At 43.3% G+C, this 26,198-nt stretch overlaps 1 protein-coding gene across 3 annotated transcripts in view; it reads left to right on the forward strand.

Moving 5' to 3' along the window:
* The first annotated feature begins 8,437 nt into the window (after window positions 1–8,437).
* Itga6 (integrin subunit alpha 6) overlaps window positions 8,438–26,198 on the forward strand; it is a 78,871-nt gene continuing 61,110 nt past the window's right edge. For 2 of the 3 annotated variants that reach the window (XM_046447314.2, XM_046447315.2), the window contains exon 1: window positions 8,440–8,823. In XM_046447314.2, coding sequence (XP_046303270.1) covers window positions 8,642–8,823 — 182 coding nt within the window. In that variant the 5' untranslated portion in view covers window positions 8,440–8,641. Of the gene's footprint in view, window positions 8,824–26,198 lie in introns of all 3 variants that reach the window. The other variant, XM_058580187.1, reaches the window with a different exon arrangement.

The following is a 26,198-nucleotide window of genomic DNA, read 5'->3' on the forward strand; positions in this document are numbered from 1 at the left end:
TTCTTATGTTTTAGCCTTGAAAGTCTCAGAATGTCACATTTACTGACTTCAATTGGTCAAGAAAGTCATCAAGGCCAGTTCAGATTCAAAGGCAGACACTACCTTTCAATGAAAGGAATGTAAAAAACATCTGTAGCCATCCTGAATCTGCCTCAAATACTTTCTTATAACATGAGAAAAAGAACTCAGTGTTAGAAGTCATTTTTAAATCTCGTGCCCATAATGGGAAAAAAAAAATAGAAGAAAATTCTCAAAAAACTTTTTTGTCACCCCAAATGAAAAAGGCATATTATTTAATCAGAAATGGTATAGTTCTTGCCAGGCTTGGTTTTGGTTTTTCTTAGAACATAAATAAACTCTAGGTTTGGTTTGGTTGGTGCCCTCTCCTTTCAGTGTGGCTTTAATCCTAGTATGCTAACACTGGAGAGATCCACTAAAGAGAATATATGACTGAGAGTAATTATACAACTTTCAAGTGGATACCTCTTGGCTACAAATTTTACTATTGACCTTGAATAAATCACAGAGAAAATTAATGTTCTTGTAAAATAGTTGAATCTAAATGTTGAATTCCAGGACTCACATGTTGGTCGCCTGTTCCCTTTTTGCTTCATGGTCTGCCATCTTGTCACAGTAGCCACACTGAATAACTCACCAGACAGGTCTTCAGGATCTGTGTAAACTCTAGTTGTGGCTTTCAACCATATCATATCATCATTGCAAGTACGAACAGATGCCTATTTCCTTCAGTTGTTTTGTTTTCGTTGCAATAAAAGATGTGACTTTATTTATTTTATTTAACATTGTCGTATGTTATTTAATACTCTAGTATTTTCAGTTTCATAAGCCTTAGCCATCTTGTTCTAATACTCAATGTATACTTTCTCCCAGGAGCCTCTTCCTGAAAAAGCCTACCTGACATTGAGCTTCTTGCCATCTAGACTTCTTGCTATTGAAATGGAGAAAGGATAGGGTGCAGAGACGCACCCAGTTATTTACTGCTGGGCGGGGTGAGCAGTGAGGGATAGTTAGGGGAGTCTATCATTTGAACCATTTCTTTCCTACTTCATGTCTCCTTGTCTTGCCTTTACTTGGTGGCAAAAGGATGAGTCACACTGAAGGGGACAGCTTTCTGTGCACCTTAGGACAGCAGACCAAAAACTAAAACAAAGAAATTTCCAATTGAGGGAAATCAGTCCTCCCAGAACTCTGCTGTTTTGCTGAAAGGAATTCTGGATTTGCAACTGAATGGCCCCCTCTCCAATAGCTTGCCCTTTCTACAGTTTTAATCAGCTTTTTCTTTGCTGTAAGTAAAAAACCCAACCAGAACAACTGTGGAGGAGGAAAAGTTTATTTAAGGGCTTACACAGTTTCAGAGGTCTCAGTCCATAGACAGCAGGCTCCATTCCTTGGATGAGGCTGAACATCATGAAGGAAGAGTGTGGTAGAGGGAGGAAACTCACATGGTGATCAGAAAGTAGAGAGAGACTCCATTTGCCAGATACAAAACATATACCCAAAAGTCATGCCCCTAATGACTACCTCCTCTAGCCGCACGCACCCTACCGGCCTTCAGTTAAACCCATCAGGGGATTAATTTGGCAATTGGTTTAAAGCTTTCATAAACCAATCATTTCTTCTATGAACCTTCTTGCATTGTCTCACACATGAGCTTTTGGAGGATACCTCACATTCAAACCATAACACATGCTCCTCCAACCTCATCCAGATGTCTGAACTAAGAATTTCAATTCCATATTGTATACTCCATGAAACTTTTTCCTAGATATCTTTGAATTATTGGTAGATTATAACATATAAGACCTCAAGTCCCAAATTGTGCTTTGCTAATTGGCCTTGATGCAGGGGTTTTCCGTTTCTGTGAGAATAAATCTGGGTAGCAACTTAATGAGACTCTATCTCAAAATGAAAAAAATAAAAAAGACGGGGGGAGGGGAGGGGAGCTCAGTGGTAAAGCACCTCTGGGTTTAATCCCTAGTAACCCCCAATACAGATTAAAACTGTTTATAAACACTGAAGGCATCGTTAGGTCACTGTAGCCAGCATATAAAGTTTTAGAGAAATAAAAGTAGTTTGGTTATTTACAGAGTGTAAATTAGAAAATTCTAAAAGTTCTTCAAAATCAAAGAGATGACTGTATCCCATACACTCTTCCCTCCTTTTCCAACCCATGTGGCATTTACCCAACTGTTTCTGTAACCAACAGCAACTAGGGGTGGTTGGCTACTTTGGGAAAGTAAACTTCTGGAGCAGTTGGGTAGAGGCTCTTTCCAAGGAGGGTCCAAGGCTTTAAAAATTTTCCTTTGGTTTCTCAGACTGGAGAGGGACACAAGTATCCCTGGCTCTGCTTCCCGAGCTTTCCAACCTCCTCTAAGCAGGAAAAGCAAGTAGCATGTGTTTACCTCTGAACATCCCAACCCAACCGACAAAATGTTGCTGGTTGCTTTTTCCTGCCAGAAAACACATGAGATCAAGATCACACTTTGTGAACGGCTACAATTCCTTGTTTGGGAAGAAGGAAATTTGGTCTCAGTGGACTATTTGTTTGCCAAGGCTTCAGAGGGGTCTGAAGGAGTGGTCTGGGTTATGAAATCAGAAGTCGGGAAATCCTGAATCTTAATTTGGTCAGAGACACTGGCAAGCTGTCTTATGAAAATTCCCTGTTTTAGTGTCTCCAGACATAAAATGAGGACAATGTCTTTTGCCTTATGGAGATGCAGCCAATTTAGAGTTCCTGTAGATTTTTGAAACTGAAATCAGGGGCCTATTTCTGTCTTCTGTCACCAGGAAATGTCTAGAAACAACTTTGTGTATAAAGAAATGTTTGGCCCTTCACTTTGGTCATGTGGTCTGGGATAGCCACGTCATTGTTATAGGGACATTCTCAGCTATTCAGTGGTCTACATTTCTGCATTCTTTTTCTCTTTTGTTATTTGTTCTATCCAGTTCACAGTGTAGAATTTATTGCATTGCCTTCAGATGTTTTGTTAATGTACCAATAGAAGAAATCTCTTCAACACCTATAGTGAATCCTTAGGTATTCATGTACAAATGACTTGCTTTCTGGATTCTAACATTCTGAAGAAATTTTAAAGTTCAATGTCTTGTTTCACTATCCAGTAGCATGTTCTTATTCATCCTGTCAATTTATTTTAAGTAGTATAGGCTGCTTTAATATCAGTAGCAAGATGTTTTTAAGATAAAGCTCCAAACAAAATAACAATGGTTTTGTTGGCTGTGATTCTGGATCCTTCATAGCATGAATTCTCCTCCTGGCTGAACGGATTGTGAAAAGAAGAAGACAGGGTTGTGTTTGGAAATGTCCCTCTGGTTTCAACTCTTTCTCCCCCAGGCCTCCTAGCTGGCTGGCCCTCTAAATTGTCTCTTCTGAAGTTATGAGGCTGAGTGGGGGACTCCTGGCTGCTTCTCTAAACATTGGCAAGAGAGAGAAGATGTTCAGAACCTGAGTGAAACACGAAGGTGCTGCTACCCAAACCTCAGGGGCTGAGAAACTGACTCAACAGGAACTATTTGCCAAGCTATAACCAGAGGAATGGTTTATCCTGACCATTTAGACCAAGTGAATTCGGGGCACAAGTGACTCACATATTCTCTCTTCCTATGTTTAATTCCCATTACCTGAAGCTGTCTTGTTTCATTTTCTAGTATGTGCTTTACTCTTGTTTTCACGGCTGCTATTTCATTTAGCACATATTTAATAGTAGATACTGTGCTACAGAACTCACACACATCATCTCATTGAATCCTCTCACAATCTGGTGAGGTAAGGATTCTGGCCATTTAACAGACTAGAAAACTGAGTCCTAAAGAAGTAGGGTAACTTGCTCTGGTCCTCAGCTGGCAAGTGGATGAGCTAAGCTACTCTCCTCCAGTGCTTGCCTTGACCTGAACTGATATACACTGGTTTAAGACTTAATTCAAAATCAGCTTGTCTTTTTAGTTTTTATAGAAGAACTTTTTTTTTTAAATAGAAAGCAACTAAATGTTTTCCTTAAATAATTTACTTTAAAAATGTAGACTACATGTTTGGCCTTTCAAGAGTACATTCTGGGTGGTACATGATACATATAAACAATCTTCATATTTGTTTCTAATGATGGCTGGGATGGAAAACCAAATTTGCCAGGTGGAGATTTTACCCCATCCTTGGGAGCCCAGTTTTAAATTTAACTTGATTGATTTAAGGTTTGAATTTATTTCTGGCTGGCCAAATGTGGCTTCCTGGCTTAGCAAAATTCCCTCAAAACAAACTGGAAAAAAGAATCCCACCTAAAATGGCAAGGTGAAACACTCTACATTTTAATGAGCTCATTGTGAGTGAATTAGAAACATTCAAATGCAACTTACTTTAAAATAGATCTGGGTGTTAAAATAAGGGACAGCTGGTAGTTTGGTTTCTTCTGATACAAACCAAACGAAGGTTTGCCCCTATAAAATGTGCTGTTACTTAGAGCACATAAATTTCACCTTTTCTTTCTTTTTTTAAAAATAAAAGCATTAAGGTTCAGTGTAGAAGAACACTTATTTAAGGGGCAAATAAAAGAGCAATGTGGGAAAACTCTGAAACAAACAAAAAAATCTGTCATTGATATGTAAAACCCTATGTGAAACTATTTACTGACATGTGGCCTCTCACTGAAAGGCTCCAGGGATATGTAAAACTGTATAATATAACTGTGGGAGAATAAGAGATGTTTCATAGAAACTCAGTACATCTTTCTATGTTGTCTAAAAGCAACAAATATGATATTCTCTGCTATTGATGATGATGAAGTCCAAATAACAGTGAACCTGAGAGCAAAACAAAATGGAAACTATATCAGGTATGACATGGATTTGTCAGCCTTCTCCAAGAATGACCAATATTTTTAAATTATTTGCAAGTTCCCCTACCGAAGGTAAAATATAGAAGATAATTTTCTTTCAAAAAATATACTGGCAAAACAAGAATTCCTAAGCTTTCATCTGAGCAAATGCCTCAATTCATAGCTTTTACTGTTTTTTATGCACCTCCCTCAACTTGTGCTGGGGCTCCAACCCAAAGCCTCCAATGTGCTAGGTAAGTGCTCTACCACTGAGCCACATCCCTAGCTTTCACTGCCTTAAAAATTAAAAAAAAGTTTTTTCCTGTGATTGTATAACTGTGTATTTAGATTCCTTTGGTTTTATAATTACTTTTTTGTCAGTTAACTGGATTTTTGTGGCACTTTCTTGCAATGGGCACATCTTCTTTTCTTCTTTTCCCCCCAGTATTGGAGATTGAACTCAGGGTTGCTTAATACTGAGCCACATCCTCAGCCCTTTTGATTTTTTATTTTGAGACAGGGTCTTGCTTAGTTACTTAGGGCCTCACTAAGTTGCCAAGGCTGGCTTTGAACTTTCGATCCTCCTGCTTCAGCTTCTAGAGCCACAGAGATTATAGGAATGCACCACTAACCCACCAAACCACATCTTGTTTTCTATAGCCATGTATGCATGTGTGTACATACACACACACACACAGACACACGCGCGCGCACACACACACACCACTCCATGTCCTATATGGCTAGCACGCCTTTTTCATCCAGCTACCTCTCTCCCTTTGGTTACAGACAAGTATCTTCGAGTTTCAGCTTTCTTTTTTCCTTTAAAACTTGTATCTCCCTGCCCAGGTTTTTAACCTCAAAATTTTTAGGGATTTCAATTCTTCCATTTCTGGCCCCAGAGACTGACACATCCTTGGTGGATCCTGAACAACTTCTAAATATCTCTTTTATAACACACTTTTGTAAAATACCCAAGTCAGCTTTGTCATGGAAATAACAACTGAGTCACAAAACTTGATTGTGATAGGAAGAGATGACTATCTTCAAAAAGATTATGTTAGGAGTCTGAGAGTTTGACTCAACTTCAGGTATGTATGGCAATCTTGGGCAGGAGATCCATAGAAGGTAGGCCTATGGTTGCTAAGGTTTTCACGTGTGATGGCCCATAGGCATACTCTCTGCCTAGCATCATTTGATTCAGTAGCACTAAATGTTTATGATATTTAAGTTTAATGTTAGAATTTCAATTTGAGCAGAATCAGTGTTTGAAATCAAGTAGATAACTCTGGCCATTCATACATCACTTATCAAATACATCTTAGGAAGGAAGTGATGAATACTTCACAGAATTACTCTTAGAAGATAGGGATAATTTTTAGAATAGTTAACTGCTGATATGACATGGGTATACACAATCAGAAGGAGCCCTTAAGGGTTGAGTCCTAGGAAAGTGAGTCTTAGGAAAGTGAGCAGGGTAGGAGCTATTGCACTTGAGGAGCTCAGGGCAACAGCTTTCTATCAACCAGATCAGAACTATTTCAGTTACCACTGCAGCCATGTTGCTGGTTTCAGACTGAGTAGCGCCCTGCTGTGAGGTTCACTATACTCAACCATAATAGCATAGACCCTCTCTCTGCAATAGCATGTTTATCATGAAGAAGAAAGGCTAACCTGCAACTAACATGAAAAATTATACTGCAGATATTCCCTAATTTACTAGATGATCATTTAAAACTTGTTTATTTACTGACCGTGAAAACAAGAGTAAAGCAAATACTAGAAAATGAAACAAGACAGCTTCAGGTAATGGGAATTAAACATAGGAAGAGAGAATATGTGAGCTCACTTGTGCCCTGCATTCACATTCAACCTTATCAGCATTTGTTAAAGCAGTGTGATTTCCAAGATAATCCACTGCATTTAAAGCCACCATATCCCACTTTGGACTATATTTGCCTGGAGTTACTGATTGGCGAGGAAGGCATACACATTTACTGAGGGACTCACTTTAGCAGCTGCTACCACCTGTGGGGACCCTTGATGGTGTTCACACAGTTTTTCTGAGTGATTCAGGCTGTTTCTTGGACCAAATTCTTGAGGTGAGGAAGACTGCACACAGCTCTAGCTCTTCCCCTGGGACTGTGCCCTGCTTCTGTTTCCAATGCGGGAATGTCAGGTTCCAATGAGGGCATTCCAGGAGCTTTCAGATCAGCACTTCTCAACCTTTTCATGCCACAGGCCCTTTTGGAAGGCTGATATTAACAATGGACCTCTCTTGGAACAAGGTTTCAGACACACAAAATAAAATACATGGATTCACAAAGGAAACCAATCATATTGTAATACAGTTAGCAAAATGTTTTTAAAAATTGTGCTATAGCAATATATAAACTTCTTTTTTGACATACAAGAAAGATCTGAGGGTTCTAATAACTATTTTAATACTTGTAACAACTGTAATGTCAAGTAAAAAACTTAGTTTCTACCGGTGACTAGGTTATTGATACTTATTCTTCTACCACTGTGGTTTGTTGCCTACGTTCCTAATGGAAGGAAATGCTAAATCTCAGATATTGGTGAAAAATTTAAAAGTAATTTTTTTTTCTCATCTAAGTTCAGAGTACACCTTGAATTAAATTCTCTCTCCCCTGGTTTTGAATCATTGATGAATTAAGTCCCCCAGAGAGGCTCCACCCTATGTCCTGGAGGCAGGAGCCTTCAGGCCACCCACATTGACCTCAGAACTAACAGCCTCTTGGTCTGGAAGTTTTTCCCCTAACTAGACCAGGAATTTAGGGCTATAGAGAGGGGGCAAGGCCTGAGCTCCTAAGCGCCACTTTGAAACACTCATCCTTTATGGCTGAGGGGTTTCTTCCCAGCATCAGAATACTTAGAAACCAAGTTTGAAATTTTTGACCTCAGGGTGACTTGTAGATCCTTGGGTGATCTGGGCAAAGCTAAACTTCGGTTTTCTCATTTGCAAAAAGAAAATGACCACGTAATAGGATTGTTAGGATTAAATGAGGTAAGGGCTGTGCTTTGTAAATTGTATAGCACTATCACAGTGTGTGTACTATTATCATTTTTGACGGTTAGGTATTCGAAGAGCCAAAAAGTATGCAGCTCCAGTCTTCAAGTGTTGGGACACGTTAAACACTCCATGAACCCTTAGAGAATGAATGACTGTAGTGTGCATTTGCACGTGGGCCCACAGCTTCAATAACAGGCTGCTTAGGGCAAAGAGGCCGGCGCACCGCCCGCACTTATCTTTACTGACAGGTAGTAACATCCTTCTCGCTGAGCCCTGCACCGCACAACCACAACTCAAGAGCTTCTCTCCAGAGGGGGCGGCCGGATGGGCGTCTCGGCCCGGAGCTCCCTCCAAGTCTCCCGCATCGCTGCTTCCGGGCAGGTGAAGGGCGGCGGGAGAGGGCGAGGTGCCTGGCGCTCTACAGCCGGGGCCGGTCGGGAAGGTGCCGGCGGCTTGGCCCGGCCCAGGGAGCGCGAGGAGGGGCCAGCGGGTGGGGAGGGGCGGGGCCGGCGTCCTCGTCACTTGATAAAACGCTTGCTAGTCTCCAGAGAACAACGAGCTCATTCAGCGGTCGGGAGCTGCCGGCGAGGGGGAGCGGCAGGACATAGAGCGCGACCCGTCCCGGGGGTGGGGCCGGGCGAAGTGGCGAGAGGAGGCGAAGGTGGCCGCGGCCGCTGCAGCACGGCAGGCAGCCTCAGACCCGGCCCGGAGCGCACGGCGGCCGCTGCAGGTCCCTGCTCCCCTCTCCGTGCGCCCGCCCATGGCGGCCGCCGGGCAGCTATGCCTGCTCTACCTGTCGGCGGGGCTCCTGCCCCAGCTCGGCGCAGCCTTCAACTTGGACACCCGCGAGGACAATGTGATCCGGAAATCTGGGGATCGCGGGAGCCTCTTCGGCTTCTCGTTGGCCATGCACTGGCAGCTACAGCCAGAGGACAAGCGGCTGTGAGTTCCCCGACTCTTCCCACCCCCACCGGGGCGCGGGCCCGCGAGAGGAGGGGCGAGGGCGCGCCCTGTTCCCGCCTGTAGGCAGCCCGCCGGCCGGCTCTACCCCTACCCTTCCCGGGACTCCTCAGGCCCCACGGTTCAGCGGGTCCCGGGGGTCGCGAGTAAGCCGCGCCCACCGCCCTCACGCTCCGCTGCGCACCTCGCGCTGGTGCCTCCCCTGTGCAGCCCTCGGAGGAGGAGAACCTGAGGTCGGACCTCGGCGGACGGCGTCCGGGGCCCCTGGAGAGTTTACTTTTTTAAAAGAAAACTTAGTACTTTCTGCCCGTTCTTCCCTCCGGGCCTGTTTGTTGGAACCCCAGCAGGTGGCACGCTTTCTGAGCTTCACGTGTGTGTGTTTGGTGAAGGGGGTGGGAGTCAGGGTCATAGCATCGCTGCCTCGGGGCTGCTGGAGCGACGTTCCAGGCCTTTCCCAAACTCACAGGACACCCGGTCCCCTGGCGAACTCGCGCGCTCCGCGGAAGTTGGAAAGACACTTTCCTTAGTGTCCTGGGTGACTTTACCCTCAGGGCGTACGCTCCTAGAGGGGATACTTTTACTCGCTCTCCACCCCTCTTTTGGAAGGTGGAATTAACCAAGCACCTGTTCACAGAACTAGATAAGTTAAGAAAGTAAGTCTCTCTGAGTGGTGTGCCTAGCCCCCCTCCCCCCCCCCCCCCCCGCCTGGTCCCCTAATCAATTGTTCGGCCGCACCCGAGACCCGCTGCACCCCTGCACTGGGCAGGCTCAGCCAAGGGGGTCAAAGCAAAATGTCCGATCTTGAGCTGAGACTTGGCAAACAAGGTTCGGAAGTGACAACCCCCCACCAGGGCTGTGCTCTTCAGAGGAGAAAGTGGAGACCGGTGCTCTTTGCCTCTCCTTTTCTTTTTAAAACTATTTGGTTCCCACATGATCTCTTTAGACCCAAGAGGGTATTCTGGAGCTAAGCCTCCTTAATCGCTGTGGGGCTGCATTCTTGATCCGTGCTACGGAAAAACAGACTCTAACAACAAAAGGACCCCCTCCCCACCCAGGCCTTTAGTTGAACCCAGGTCCTTGCAGGACCAACAGACCGGAGAAAGCAAAGTGCAGCCACAGCATGAAGGATATTTTACTGTCCCTCTTTTGGGACTTTGGAGCTTGTGGGAACATTGATTTCATTGGTTAACATCGTTGGAATTTCTGAACATTGTGTACATCCTCATCTAAAAGTCATTTTTTTTTTTCTGACAACACCTGCTAGGTGAAGCAGAGACACTAGCTGAGGGAGGGGCGTCTGCAGGCAGGTGGTCTGAGTTTGCAGGCCTGGCCAGCTGCTTATACTCTGCTTTCTTATAGAAGAAATGGTTAAGCTGTAAATCTGAAATGAAAGGTGGTTTCTGCTAATTCAGTTAATGGATGACATTTAGTGTCTTAGAATACTGTGTGTAGCTGTGTTTTCACCCACATGATCTGAACTTGTTAGTGCACAAGTGTCTGTGGGCCAGCAGAGGGAATGCATTCCCCTTGGCATTCTGGCTTTTTGGGGGTTCTTGTCCAAGCAGATGTGAAGGGGAAGCACTGGGGCAAGAGTTGTCCTTGGGATGGAGATTTGTACAGTGTGCCTTTAGCCAGGAATCTCTGTCATGAAGGTGAGCAACATGCCTGCTCTAACTTGTCACTGCTGCTGGGCTTCTCTGGTATTAGAGCTGCTGTAGGCCTTCCCCAGGGTAAGAAGCTTGTGACTGGGCTTGAGGCCTTCTAATAGAAATGCTTTTCTTTAGGGCTTACTGAGGGGAGTAGCTGGTCAGACCATCAGATGGGAAAAGGGCCACCTTAAGGGGACTGTGTCTTTCTCTGGAGCCCAGAGGCAGTAACCACACTGTTAGGTGACAGTGGTTTGTGACTGGTGTTGCCCCACACTTTGCTAGAGTACTCCAGCTTCAGGAGTAGCAGTGGTCCTCCCAGGAGAACCAGCATATGCATCCCGTATCGCATCCCTTATCCCTAGTAACAAGGATGTGGATAATAGAGCCAGTGAGATTAAAACAACTGGTCAGGTTTCCTAAACTCCGTGAAAAAGATGAATAGGAATATTTCAGGAAACTGGTGGAGAGTGTCCCTTCTTGGCCATTTAGTAAATGTTCATTTACTTTGGACTTTAGTTTCTTTATCTACAAAATAAAGATATAATAAAGGAGATACACTGTTTAATAGGGTTGTTGAGAGGATTAAAGGGACATGCAGAGTACTCAGTGCCTCCTCAGCAAGGATACTTGCTGACCAAATGGTAGGTGTTAATGATAAATTTAAAAGCAGTATCTGTGTTCTTAGTTACTGTGTGTCAGATATTGCATAGGTGTTCTGATATTCTGTGACTGTATTACTGCGAAATAGTAAAGCCAAAGGTTGTTGTTGGTCTGGTTGATTCATATCTTAAATTCTCAATCACATTTATGAAACTTAAAGCAGTTAACATCAATGAATTGTAATTAGACTCATAACAAAAGTAAATTTAATGAACAAATGACTTTGAGATAGAAGTAAAATATCATAGATGTGTGGGAATATTAGATAAATACTCTGTTATAGAAAACCCATTATAGATTTTCATGGTTTAAATTTTCTACAATGCCACCTAAATATTTAATAATGTCTTTAACACTAGTTAAGATTCTATGACAGAATAATACTGTGTCTTAAAGCCCTTAAACACATTGGATGTTCTTAAAGCTCTAGGAGCCATAGGACTTGAGGGAATGGTGTAAAACTTCCTCCAGAAGTTTCAGATTCCGAAAGATGATTATTAGCTGGTCATCTGAAGTGACTGAGGTCAAGGTCTGAGTGCTTTGGACTCTTTAATTTCTCTTAGGTACTTAAAGTTGAGTCATCCAAAAAGGTGGAAGGTATGTGAAGGTGAGGACTGTGGGTATATGCATCTTATGAATCATTCCCCAGCCCTTCTGGAGAGAGGGGTCTGTATGACCATAGGGCAGGACCTAGAAGGAGAATGAAGTGTCAGTGATTTTTGAATGGCTCCTAAGTCTCACTTTCTTCTCTCTGATCACCACTATGTTCTAGAAGCTTTCCAAGCCCACCATCACTATTTTTATAACTCCATGATGTTTGTTCTTAGATTTACTCAAACCTGCGATGTCCTAGCATTTAAATCATATTTTCTTAACTAAATATCATCTAGTCTGACTCCCTTAAGTTGCAAGTTGTGAAGACTTTTCCAAAGTCTCACAGCTGTTTACACAGAATCTTAACGGATCTGGATTTGAAGTTGGTATTTCTGACTCATGCTCATGCCCTCTCTAAAAGGAAAAATCAGAAATATCCTTTAGACCTGGAGAAGTTGGCAAGCTTTTGAGTTTTGGAAATGCACTATATTGTGTTGATTTATTAAACTGCTTCCCATATGGGTCAGGGTTGTCTATTTAAATGTTGGTGCCTGGACTCTCTTCCTATTGACCCTTATTCCAACTGGCCATGGATCAAGTTTTAGGACCTTACTTCTGAAAAAGTGCATTGGAGTGCGACTTGCTAGCCAGGGATCAGACTGTGTCCAGGATGTGTACCTAAGCACTTGCTTCCTTGCATTCATTCATTCTTCAGAGTGCCATGTGGCACAGGGCCATCTTTCAGGTGTTGCTGGGTCACCTTGAGTCCTGAGAGCAGAGAAAAAGCCAAAATGGGCAAGAAGACTTGGAGGAAGTCTTAAGAATCTGCAAACAAGCAGAAATAGGTGGGTTTAATTTTAACACAGACTGGTGTGAGACTATCCAGGTAATGACAGGTTTGGAAGAAAGGGTCAAAGTATTTATGTGGTATGAATAATTTGCTGGGAAAGCCAGGTTCAAGGGTCATAGAATAAGATTCTCTATTACAATGAAGCAGTTCATGTAGAGTATAGACTGTTTAAGCCTAACACTATGTTGAGATTTAATTTGTTTTTTATAATCGGAGTATTGAAACTGGTACAAGGTTCCCCCAAGGACCTTGACCTAACATCTTACATGGCCAGTGAATTCTGTGGTATTTCTAAGAGGGACACTGGAGACAAAACAAAATACCATCATATGCTTGGATGATAGGCCAGTTGTGCCTGAAACACTGGTGAGTGCTGAGTCAGCCCATCTAAAGAAAGAATCTAATCAAATCTCAAGAACCTGTCCTACCCCACAGCAACTTCTTCCTGTGACTATTGATAGCAACGTATCTGACAGTTATGATGTTTGACTATTGTCCTTCATCTTCAGGGATGGTCTCCTCTCTCCCATCTGGATTACAGCTTATGTGAGGGCAGGGATCTTATGCTCATTTCTTTGCCTGATAGCACCTAGCCTGTGCCTTGCAAGTACAATGAAGTCGTATCATACACTCAATTTAACTTGTGAAATCAACTCTTCTGCTGAGGGTAAAGAGAGGGAGAAGTCCCTTTATTTAACCCTTTGCCCTTCCCTGCTCAGGCCTTGGTGACCTGCTGTGCTGAGGGAAATGGAGGCTATAGCTGTAATGCAAAGTCACACAAGAATTCTTGCTGGTTGAGTTTAAGGGCCCATGTCCCAACTCGGGGATTTTCGTGAATGATTTCTTTTTTTTACTACACTTGGCTTTTGCCCTAGAGGCAGACTTTAGAACTTAACCCCAGAGACACAGGTTGACCTGCACTACAGTGGGTGTTCAGGATGCCAGGTTGTTGGTTACAAGGAGTCTAGCTAGAGAAGCATGGCTGGAGCATCGAAGTCCTGAAAGCAGCTTGACTAGGTTGGGGGTCAAATGGGAATAAGCATGCTAGGGCACTTGTGAATTGATAGTGAACAGTTTAGTTACTCAAGGATAGCAAGGGAATCTTAGATATATTTAATTCTTTAGATGGAGTAGGGGAGAGGCTGCTCACCCCTTGATGGGGGTCCTAAGAGCTACAGAATGGGGGTCTGGAGGCCTGTGTGACACTCCCACCAGCCTCTTGGGAGGATAGTAAAGATTGAGTACTATAGGAATGTGTAAGGGGCCAATGCCACCCCCCCCCCCCCGCCTATTTTCCCCTTTTGGATTTGGGTACAACTCTATAATTAATAACTTTATGTCTGGAAGGATCCTTAGGGATTCTTAAATGTCATCAGGGTTGCTACTTGGGGACTCTCTTTTTATGAAAGGTGGGATTCTCTCAGCCCAGATCTGCTCCAAAGTGTGCTCCAGGATTCTGTTCCTGCAGTGTAAGTTTATAGTCACCTTTATGCAGAAGGCAGCACATAGTGTAATGGGTAAGGACTGAGTCTAGGGCCAGCAGGGCCAACTCTGGTTTTGCCATTTGCTAGCTATGACATGATACAGATACCTAACCTCTTCATGCCTCCCTTTCCTGGGCTATAAAGCAAGGATAATCATCCTTAGACTAGTTCTGGCCTGCCCCTTTGTTCAGTTAAAGAAATGTGGACACCAGGTCATACAGGGGATGTGGCCAGTTCTTCCATCCACATCTCCCATGCTGCCCGCCTGTGCACTAGATGTGCTTTCCCTTTTTGGATTTGATTTTTATACTAGTTAAGTGTACGTTTTCCTTTTCTTTAATTCAGTTACTGCTGCAGTCCGGCTGCAGCAAAATAACCAGGGGGTGACGAGCAACTTGTGTACATTGATACAGCAGGAGTGGGAGCCCTTTATTGTAGGACAAGAGAGGTATATATACATTTTACACAGCTTATCTTAATTAACATAAACTAGATACAGCAGTCAACCAATAAGGAATCTCTACACTTAATGGCTCGCTGACGTTACTTCACAAACCACTCCCTCTGCAAAATGCCAGGTGCCATCTTGACTTGTTTACAGACTCTAACAAGTTACCATATGTTGGAAGATACATCTCAGAAGAACTATGCCCTATAGTCTTCTGTAGCTACCAAGCAGTAAATAAATCCCAGGGAGGTTTTAGTTTTCAGAGGTGATGAATGGGCCGATGGGTGCCCAGGCATGACGAGACTCCCTGGGCCCAGAGCCTGGAATACCCTCTGAGGGTGGGTTGGGCAGTCTGCTTTCCAGGACTCCTCAGACCTCTGGTTCAGAAAACATGCCCATCCTTATCCTTGGGAGGCTAGGTCATTTGCCTGCTACTCAGGGCAGAGTTGATGATTTCTTTTCCTTCATCTGTTGCTTCCATTGATGTGCGGTTGGAAGGAGCTTGCATGGAAATAGAGCTGATTATTGACAGGGAAACTGCCTATGGTTGGACAATTCATGGTCAAATTGTAGAAGTAGTATTTTCTTAGCAAGTTGGTTTGTTAAACTGGCATTGAGAATTGTAAACAGTGATCTCTTGGAACTGATGTCAGAGGCTAATTGTTAATTTGTCCTGAATCGAGGCAGGCAGATGGGCCCTTCACCAGACTCAGTTCCTGTCAGCCTAATAACAGGGTGAAATGACCACTATCTGATCTATTGCTATCTGGCTTTTCTGTTTAGATAAAGGAGGCGAGACAATCCCAAATCAGCACATCAACATTCTGAGGTTGACAAGTTTATAGAACACCACCTTCCATGGGCTGGAGTGGGAGCAGACCCCCCCCCCCACCTCCTGCCCACCTTGCATTCATGCTGGAGTTCAGTGTTGGTTGCTGCTGTCACGTCATTGATTCCCAAATTGGCAAAAAGACCATTTAAAAAACCTTTGAGTCTCTAAACCCAATTGAATGCTAAAGAAGACTGTTCTGAATTTTGAGGTAGAGGAAAGTGACACTAAAAGCAATCACACAGAGGGGAGAAAACAAAGTGACGTGAAGCCACAAGTGTCTGCATGTTTACTTGCCAACCAGGTAGATTATGTTGCATGTCATATAGTCTGAAGCTCACTTTTTATGAAAAGCCATGTCAGATATAGTATAAGAAAAAAACTTTTGGAGAAATAGGCTTTCTAATCCTGGGAGTATAGAGACAAAACTAAACCTTGGAATAATTAGGAAGGGGCACACTGGTTTGTGATATAAGGAGAAAATGAAGCATAGGGTAATGCCTGTTTACTCAAGGCCTGTTTGCTTTGCTTAGTGATATCAAGGTCACTCTGGTTTCTTCATTTTGAAAAGTAGACTCATAATGAAGGCATCATGGAAATGTAATAAACAGTGACATCTTACTCTGGGTCTAAAATGAACTGTAAGCCTTCTGAACCAAATACCCACTCGGTCCTTGCAGATCAGACCCTTTTCAGGTCATGCTGCTGTTGATCAAAGAGTTCGTTTTCTGTGGTCCTGGAAAGTACCATGATATAAAATGAACTAAAGGATCCAATAGAATTATAGGCAGAGGTGTAGAATGAGGGGGCCATCAGCAGCTCTGAGACTGAGGGGCCATCCTGTCCCCCTTTCTCCGTAATGAGGAGAGGGAGAAGTCTTTCCTCGGCCTATTCCTGCCATGTGTCTGTCAGATGATGGCCAGACCTCCCTTCTGTTGGCAGTGCGGTTGCTTGTTTCTTCAGAACAAAGATATTGAAACATCAAAGTAGTGGAATGGAAATGTTGAGAAATCTCCAAGACTCTAGAGAGATTAGAGATAGGTAGGAAAAAGACATGGAAGACCTGAAGAGGAGGTGAGCTGCAGAGATCTGTGTGTAGTGCTTAAGGAATCTAGCATTGCTGCAACACAAATCAACCTGAGTTTGCAACTGAGGGAAAGTTTAAAGAAGCTCAGATATGATCAGATGGACATTCAGAGACATAATTCTAGGTAAATGTCACTGACTTGTGACTGCTAGTGATACTAGGCCCAGGAGCCAACCTAAGACAATAGTTGGAAAGAAGCTAAGAACTTAATGGACTTTAAGATTGATTGTATTAATCAGCTTTCTATTGCTATGACAAAATACCTGAGAAAACCATGACAAAATACCTGAGAAAACCAACTTACTTAAAAGGAGGAAAGGTTTCAGTCTGTGATCAGTTGGCTACATGATTTTTTTTTTTAAAGTCCTGTGGTGAGGCAGAACACCATGGCAGGAGCACGTGGTAAAGCAAAGTTGCTCACCTTATGGTGAAGAGAAAACAGGGAGAGGCAGGGGTGAGGATCCCAGTACCACTTTCAGGGACACCAGTGACTAACTTCTTTTTACTAGGTTCTACCACCTACCAATGGTGCCATAGGCTGGTGATCAAGCCTTTGGTGTATGTGCCTTTGGACGACATTTATGATCCAAAATATAACAACCAGAGTGATAAAGAGGCCTTTCATGAATTTGAAGTGCAGAGATCAGTCTGGACTGTGCTGGGCTCTTCTAGATGCTCAAGGACTAGGTATTGGGGAAGGATGAAGGAGATCTGCTGAAGTAGATGCAAAGGCAGGAGGGGACTTTAGGGATCAGTGAAGCATTTTAATGTCTAGGCAAGGTAAGGCCACTTCAATACTTTATCAGATAAACCAATTTAGGAAGACAAGAACTTTCTAATGCTTGCTAGGGCTGATACTGAGGACTAACTGAGAAAGGGCTCGTAAGTGTATGGAGAGGCTTTCTAGGGACCCTCCCTAGAGAATGATCCCAAGAGGTGAGCTTTGGCAGATGGTGATTCCTGCCCCCACCAAAACCTTGGAAGCATCCAGGAGCTGTCTGACACGGTTTTTCTATAACTTAGGATAAGAAACTAGTCTCTGTAAGTTCATTATTTTTTGGTGTGTGCATGTGTATTGATTTATATTTGTTTTCCATTTCAATCTAAAAGACATAGGGAGTTTTATTCCTATTTGAACATGAGAGAGAAGTGAAGACTTTGAAGGGACTATGAGAAATTACCAGAGAAATCATAGCCAGCTTCCCCGATCCCTGTAGAAATAGTTATCTCAACAGATGAACAGATATCACTGAGCATGCACTGGAGGTACAGCAGCAAGCACAATAAATTCCGTATGTAGGTTCTGACCGAGAAGACGGACAACAACAAAGTAATAGGTGCAGAATTTAGAAGGCGTTAAATAATAGAGGAAGGGAAGGGAGTTGGGGGTGGGGAGTGGCTGGCAATGGGAGAGCCAGGGAAGACCTCAATGGGAAGAGCATTCTTGGCAGAACAGAGTGCAAGGGCCTTGAGAGCAGCATGTATGCCTGGCATGTCAGGAAAACGAGGCAGCAAGGAGTCTCCTTGAGAGTAGACTCTGCAGGGCCTGGTGGGTCAAAAAGAGATGGGAAGCCATTGTCAGGTTCTGAGAAGAGTATGACACTTTCTGACTTGGATTTCTCTGGCTGCTACAATGAGGATGGACTGAGCAAGGAAAGAAGTAGTGATGGTGATTAAGAGGCTTCTGTAATGACAGGTGAGAGGGGATAGTGGTTGGGATCAAGGTAGTAATAGTGATGATAGTAAGTGGTTGGATTCTGGGTATGTTTTGAAAGTAGAGTCAAATGGGATTTCCTCTGGACTCCATGGAGGTGAGAGAGGCAGAGGACAGAAAAGAAGGTGTCCAAGGTTTTGGCCTGAGTAGCTGGAAGGATGAAGTTGTATTATGGTTTAGGGAGGGTGGTGAGAAGGATAGATTTTAGGGGAAGAGTAGGAGTTTTGATTTTGACACATTAGATTTGAGATGTTAGATATGCAAATAGAGTTATTGACAGGTAGTTGAATGAGGCTGAAGTTCAGGTGGAAAGGGTGGGTTAAGGACAAAAATAAGGGCTTCTATATCTAAAAACAACAAATTAAAAAAAATAAGGGCTTCTTGGTTTTATTTAGAATGTCGAACTAAATGAGATCATCAAGGATGCAGGCTAAGGACTGCACCCTGGGGTTCCTCCATGCTGGAGTTAGGGAGAGGAGGGCAGCCAGCTCCAGCAAGGGGGGAAGAGTAGAAGTACTGTCCTGGAAGCCACCTGATGCAGGGGTTTCAGAGGGGATCATGGGTCATTAGTGTCAAATGACACTCACCTAGGATTGGTGAGGAAGAGCACAGGAACATTGCCAACTGGAGTAGGTTTGTGAGAGACAGGAGAGGAGGGACTATAGACAGAGTGGGAACTCTCAAGTTTGCTGGGGAGGGGAGCAGAGCCAAGAAGCTGGAGGGAAAATGGGACCAAGATGGGAGAAAGTCCCAGTAAGCTGGTTCATTGAGGATGATTCAGTAGAGAAGGAAAAGTGAATGTAGGAAGGGTAGAATTGCAGGTGGGATGTCTGCGAGGAGGTGAGAGGAAACCCAGGTGGGGCAGTTAGCCTGGGTCTTGGAACATGGGTAGCTGATCACGGTCTGAGAAAGGAAGGCATGTTAAGGTGCAGGTGCAGGTAGGAAGGTAGGCGTCCTGCGGGGAGGGTGTAAATTTCTTTGGTTGCTTCTGATTTCTCAGTGAATATTAGGTCACTAGCCATAAGTTACTAGATACTTGCACAGAAGTTGGCCTCACAGGACTAACAACTTAGTCCTAGAGACTGTTGGCTATGGACTTGAATCCCAGCTCCCTCACTTTCTATTCATATGACATTCTGTTAACTTGTCCTCATCACTAAAATGGAGATGCTGGTCACCCTGCCTCAAGGGTTGTTCAGAAAAAGTTGTGAGTTCTTTCTTAAAATAGGAATGTAGTTCTCTCAAATGCGGGCAGTTTTGTAGCTCTTATCTTTACAGTCTGGTGGATAGCAGAGATTACCCTTTGGTGGTCAGGTCAAAGGTTAAGTTTTCTTATGGTGGGGGGCTGCAGTTTGAGTTGGGGCAGTTCACAGGCAGATGGGAGCCATGCCATTGTTTACTTGAGGAGAGGAAGGGGAAATGTGGGACTTGGAGGAGGAGAAAATGGCAATGTGTTAAAATTGTTTGGCAGACTCCATTTCCTTAAACTATATTTGAGCTACAGAGAACTGCAGCATTTTGTTGTGTGAAGTTCTTCCAAGGCTTGTTTGAGGTAGGGCAAAATCTTTTCCCATGTAGCAGCAGCTCCGGAGTTTGGTACTGTCTTGACTGGTGCAGTCTCCAAGTGTCCTGCAGAGGGGGTGGATACCAGGGTGTTGAGTGGTGGACGTGCGATGGGCAGGGTGGAAGTGAACGCTGGAATTCCATGGCAGGAGAGCCTAGTCTTTGCTTCCTGTGCCCACTGGCTCAGTTGACTGTCTTTGTGATCCTAGTCCAATGGTCAGTGCATTGAGTCAGTAAAAATGACCTATGGCCTTACTGAGTCTCCAGGGTGTGGAAAATGAGACCAAGTTAGCATTAAGGGTTCTAAATGACTGTCAGTTTTCAGTCTCTTCATTCAAGATGAGTGGTATGGACTTTAGGTAAATATGAATCCGAAAGGAAATGGAATATCTTTGAAGTGATATAAGAATATGAATAATCAGGATGTCAGCATCCATTCCACTGGGTGTGCCACAAATCAAATATGGAACATCTTCCTGAGGTGACGTGGTGGTTAGTGTTCTTGTTTTTTTAAAGTCTACATCATTTGAGTGTAGGATGAAAGATATGTAAGTTTTAATATGAAACATGGGGTTTTACAGACATTTCAAGGTGGTCACTTTGTGCTATGCCACCATATATACCCATCTCCCTCCATCGTTGAGTAGAACGTTTGAGAAAATTTCATTGAGTGAAAATGTGTGAGAAGCACTAGCCAGTCCAACCTATGAAAGGAAGACTGACACCAAGATGTCTAGGGACAGCAAGTTAGTGGCAATATGCAACTTGAATCCTAGCTATCTGATACCCAGCCTATCCTAATGCTCTGCCACATACTTGCACCTGTCAGTAAGGCAGCCAATTTTTAGAATGAAACCCAGGCTTCATAACCTTGCCCTTCATGAACAATATCTTTGTTTTTAAATGTCTTCCACATAGTGGCCTAGGATAGAGAGAGCAAATATGCAGCCATTATTGCCCCTACCCCTGATAATTGGAGGCCCTCTAAATGATTATAGTACTTTTTTTTCCAGCTGTCTCAGAATTCCTCAAGTCAACAGAAGTCAGCCTCTGTGCATATACAGGTGTTTGCACCTACCGCAGCACCTGTTTGCCCTCTTGGCCCAGCCAAACCCCTTACATGTGGAAGGCTCTCTGTAAATTTCTGCCTGATGGAAAAGACCCCTGTTGGTTTGTGAGCCTCTAAGGAGAGCTCTTTGAGTTGATTTAATTCCTCAAATAAATTAAAGACTTCTAGATGGCAGGAACTAGGCTAACCACCTTTACACCCTGATAATAATCCTTTACACCCTGATACCTTTTTTTTAATTGTGGTAAAATGTGAAAATTATCATTGTTACCACTTCTAAGTGTACAGTTGAGTAGTGTTAAACATATTCATACTGAAGCATTCCCGTACTTCTTAAACTTGTTCTGTCGTGCTGAGGAATGATGACCACCATAAGATACTGATGAGCCAGACTTGAACTAAGCATAGAATTGTGGTAAATTATCTATCATCTGCTATATCCTAATGCAGGCTAAAGGCAATGGAATTAAGTTTATCAGATATATAGTAGAAGTTGAAATTCAGTGTCAGTTCAATGTGTTTTTCTAGGTTGATAAAGGACTGCTGCTGCTAGTTGAATGAAATAGTTGTGCTGAATTCTGTGGGATTCTGGGTGTTTCACCAGTATCTTTTGAGAAACCAAAGGATGTTGTCTTATTAAGTTTTTAATTGTGTTGAAGAGGAAATTGCAGTGGCTAAAAAGCCTGGCCATCTTAGGGTGTTTCTTACATGTTGCTACTACTTCTTCCTAACTCTTGGTAGCTTTAAAATGAAATAGAGCGACTCTAGTCACATACTGAAAGCTGACCCTGGGTTTGATGTGACAATGGCACATTTAGGGGTCGAAGTTCAAAAGGAAGTGCCTGTTTGTTCAGGGAACACCAATTGCACTAACAGCTGTCCCTTGGTGGTAAGGCCATCTTTAGCTTGTCTTGCAAATACTTTCCTTATTCACCAGCCCCACCCCCACCCCCATCCCCACCCCCACCCTACTTCCTTTGGAGCCATGTTAATCTATTACTCGAGCAGGTTTATATTTTTTTAATTCCTTTTCTGACCTTCATGTCATTGATTTTTCCAAAGATATTTCTCTTTTGCTCAGATCTGTTGATGAGTTTAATAGGTCCTTTGTTCTTACACGTTTTCATCATGAAATTTTCTTAAAGTCATTTGAAAGCATCCGATAGAAGTTTACTGAGGGTTTTGGATTTTGAGGACTCTGAAGGCAGGGACTTGGGTCTGGTTGATCCTTGTTGGCTTATTGTATAGAATAATAACATAGAACTGGACACCTGTCATTTTCAAAATAAAAACATGCTTTAAAAGAAATCAAAACCCAGGGGCTGGGGATGTGGCTCAAGCGGTAGCGCGCTTGCCTGGCGTGCGTGCGGCCCGGGTTCGATCCTCAGCACCACATACAAACAAAGATGTTGTGTCCGCCAAAAACTAAAAAATAAATATTAAAATTCTCAAAAAAAAAAAAAAACCTGTGTTCACTAGGATGTGGCTCTGTGGTCTAGTGCCTCTGAGTTCAATCCCTAGTACCAAAAAAAAGAAATCAAAACCCAAGACACAGGTATTCTCATGTGCACCAAGAGAGTTGGGCATATTTTAGTTCTACTGCCCAGTGAAACTTTTCTGAATTTCTTTACTATTGAAATCATTTACCACCTGCATATGTTGGGAAGGAAGCCAGGGAATGATCTAGAAAGATAGATGAAGAAACAGCAGCTGCTGGGCATGGAGGCACATGCCTGTAATCCAAGTGGCTCTGGAGACTGAGGCAGGAGGATCGCAATTTCAAAGCCAGCCTCAGCAATTTAGTGAGGTGCTAAGCAACTCAGTGAGACCCTGTCTCTAAGTAAAATACAAAAAAAGGGCTGGGGATGTGGCTCAATGATTAAGTGCCTCTGGGTTCAATCCCCAGTACCAAAAAAAAAAAAAAAAGAGCAACCTAGGATTTGTCATAGCCATTCACCGCTCTGGACGGCTACTTCCACAATCCCCTTCATGTCCATAGTATTTTCCATTTGGTTTCCCACTCAGGCCCTTGACCCACCTTCATTCCTATACAGGGGTCCACCTAATCTCTGTAATTTGTATAAAATGTATAAAAACCTGGAGCTTAAACAGATCTGTCCAAATCCCTCCAAACTTGTCTGATCTCTCAAGTTAATTATCTCTCAGTTAGGAACTCGGCCTGGATTTGCCTTAGGACTACAAATGCAGAAGCAGCTGTGTGTTCCCCATATTGGTCTCCACCCACTCTTACCTTTCTGAACTAGGAGCCTTGGTTTGCTCCACACCTCTCATTCACCGCTTTAGAGTCCATGAAAGGTGAGGTCCCTGACTCAGGCTGTGACTCACTCTGCTGGGTAAACCCAGCTCCTCCCTGCGGGAAGTGACTGCTGCAGGCAGGTTGGGCATCCAAGATGAAGGACCCCACAGCTATTTAGAAGCAGTACTTTCCATATTTTAGCTTCCAACATTGGAACTCCCCAGAACTGGACTAATTCATTCCCTTCCAAAAGGAGGATATGGGGATGAGGAGTTCATGTTGGATATTTTTCCATAGTGGAGATGTTCCCTAGAATGCTGTCAGTGCCACAGATTTTGTTGATGGCACTACATTTCACGCTGCACTTCACTTTCTCAGCTACTTGCACTTCCTTTCCTTGTCCAACCTCTGCCTTGGATTTGCACTTCATTGTCATGCCCAAGTTGCCAGCACAGTGGTGGTGCATAGTAGGTGTGTTTACACACGTTAGGTGGGTTGTCATACCTCTTGAATGGACTGTCTTTTTTTTTTTTTCCACTTTTTGCCTGAAACTGGCTGCACAAAGATAGCAAATATGAGCATGTTTTGTGCAACCATGAGGTTTACTTCATGACATCTGGCCACTGATTTTTACCTCTGCAACTGTATGTCATTTTCTTGGTGAGACTTCCATTGCATCCAGTGTCCATTGACTGATACCATTTTTAAAAATTGTAAATAGGTGATGCAATTGTATGATACAGATTTAAAAGCCACCAGGAGTTAGGGTGGAAGTCCTCCTCCCATGCTTGGTTTGTATTCTTTCTGGAGGCAGCCATTGTTTTACCAGTTTGTTGTGAATCCCTTCAGAGGTTCCTGCTGTGGGTTGGATGTGGGTTGTTCCTAAAAGGTTCATGTGTGGAAGGCTTGATCTTCAGTGTAGTGATATTGAGAGATGGTGGGGCCTGGTAGGGAGGCCAGTGGGAGGTCATTAGGTCAAGCTTTCTGGAGGGATTAATAAAGTTCTCAAGGGCTAGCATATAAAGGCCCTAGGTTCAGTCCCCAGCACCACCAAAAAAATACACACACACACACACACACACACACACACAAATATGTTCCCTTGGGATGAATTGTTATAAAACAAGTGAGCCTGGCCCCTGACTCTCTCTGGCTCCCATCTCACCATGTGATCTCTTCAAGACTGCATGACATCACTGTGATGTCATTAGTCATGAGCTTTATCAGAGGCCAAACCAAAGCGGCTGCCTCATTTTGGACTTTTAGCCTTTAAAACTGAACTAAGTAAACCTCTTTTTTGTAAGTATCCAGCTTCAAGCATTTTGGTGTAGCAATAGCAAACGGACAAATATTGCCCATATATTTATAAGCAGATATATGCATATACATTTTCTACCTGTATGGTAGCATGCCAGGCATATTCTTCACCTTTTTTTTTTTTCTCTTGTCATATTTTAGAACTTGTTCTATGTTGTAAATAGCTTCCCTAGTGCTTTTTTTCTTATTCCTTTTTCTTTGCACTACTAGGAATTCCACCCAGGGCCTTGTGCATGGTAGGCAAATGCTTTACCACTGAGCTACATACCCAGCCCCTACTTTCTCATTTTTTAAACCTTACTTTGAGAGAGGAGCTCATTGAAGTTGCCCAGGCTGGCCTGGAACTTGCAGTCCTCCTATCTTGGCTTCCTAAGTCACTGGGATTACAGGTGCATGCTGCTGTGTCCAGCTGCTTCCTTAAATGCCTAACATTTAAAGGACGAACAGTGATTATTTTAACCAGTTTGGATATTCTGGCAATTTCTAATCCTTAGCTGTTAAAAGCAGTGCTGCAGTGAAGAACTTTGTACCTCCCACATTTCACCTTAAGTACAGGGTCACTTCCTGGTGCCGTGGAGTGCCCAGAGTCATTTTTCTAACAACTGTGCTGATTCTGGAGGAGTAACTGCTCTCATTTCTCTCTGTCACAAACTGTTTCCTAGCCATCTGTTGTTAACACTGGCCACTCTACCAGTGGGGTTGGGAGAATCTTTTTGACAACAGGAGTTGCCCAAGCTTTTGAGTTTCTGATGGCTTCACTGTTTGTGTCCTACCTATACTTGTTGAAATGTAACTGTTAAATTTGGAGTGGCTTGTAGTAATGCATAAAGTCACATACAGTGCCTCATCACTGTGTTAAGAGTTTCCAAAGTTATTTGGCATTATTTCCTTTGATCCTTGTAACACCCCATTGAATGATTTCAGATAATCCATATTAAAAAAACAGTGGGTATAGCTGGGACTTGAACCCATCCAGTTGTCTTGAAACTCCCTTGGTATTTCTGATTAAAGTTTTGGCCTGCCAAGCTGTTACCAGGCGGATAAGAAGGCATAAGCTTTCCGTGTAGTAGTCAATATAAGATAGTACCATATTATCCTAGTAAGAACAGGCCAGAGGAGGACTAATCTTGTATGTCCCAGTGAACTAGTAGTAGTTGCTAAAATATGGAAATACTTTTCAGTAAATAGCTTTGCCCCCAAACTGCTTGTGCATCCTTTCCCATTGTCATACGCTCCTTGTCATAGGAACCCCTGCCTCTACCACCACATATGTCCCCCACAACCCAGCAACTAAAAGGGAAATGCCCTCCTACAGTTGTGAGCCTCTGGACCATAGCTCCAGAGCTACAGCCACCATCAATACTGATTAATTGGTTATCCAGCCATACTGGTTCCTAAATATTCTAAAAATCTAAGCATAGGCATACAGTAGTAAATACTGTAAATATTTAGCCTCAGAACTTGGTTTCTGTGAATCTATACACTGTTCAAGTTGCATTCTTTTCTTGTTCACAGTATTCTGTTTATAAATCTAACTTAAAAGCTGAAAGACCTCTTTTGGTTTTGCTTTTTGTTTTGTACTTTGCTTTTGTCTTCCTGGTCTGTAAAAATGAGTAGCTGGAGCTGGTCTGAGGTGTTTGGACCCAGGACCCACTGTCTTGTCGCTCCACCATTGGAGCTTCAACCTCATCATCCAAGATGGCAGCATCTACATTCTAGGTAGTTCATGAAAAGAAAAGGGTCTAGCCAAAGGCACATGTACACCACCTTTTAAGGAAGATTCTTTGAAGCAGCACTGGGACACCTTGTCATGCATCCCATTCAGCAGGATCAAGT

The sequence above is a fragment of the Marmota monax genome, unplaced genomic scaffold (assembly GCF_021218885.2).
Source record: "Marmota monax isolate L192 unplaced genomic scaffold, Marmota_monax_Labrador192_F-V1.1 WCK01_AAM20220418_F8-fsc00007, whole genome shotgun sequence".
NCBI classification, from domain to species: Eukaryota; Metazoa; Chordata; class Mammalia; order Rodentia; family Sciuridae; genus Marmota; species Marmota monax.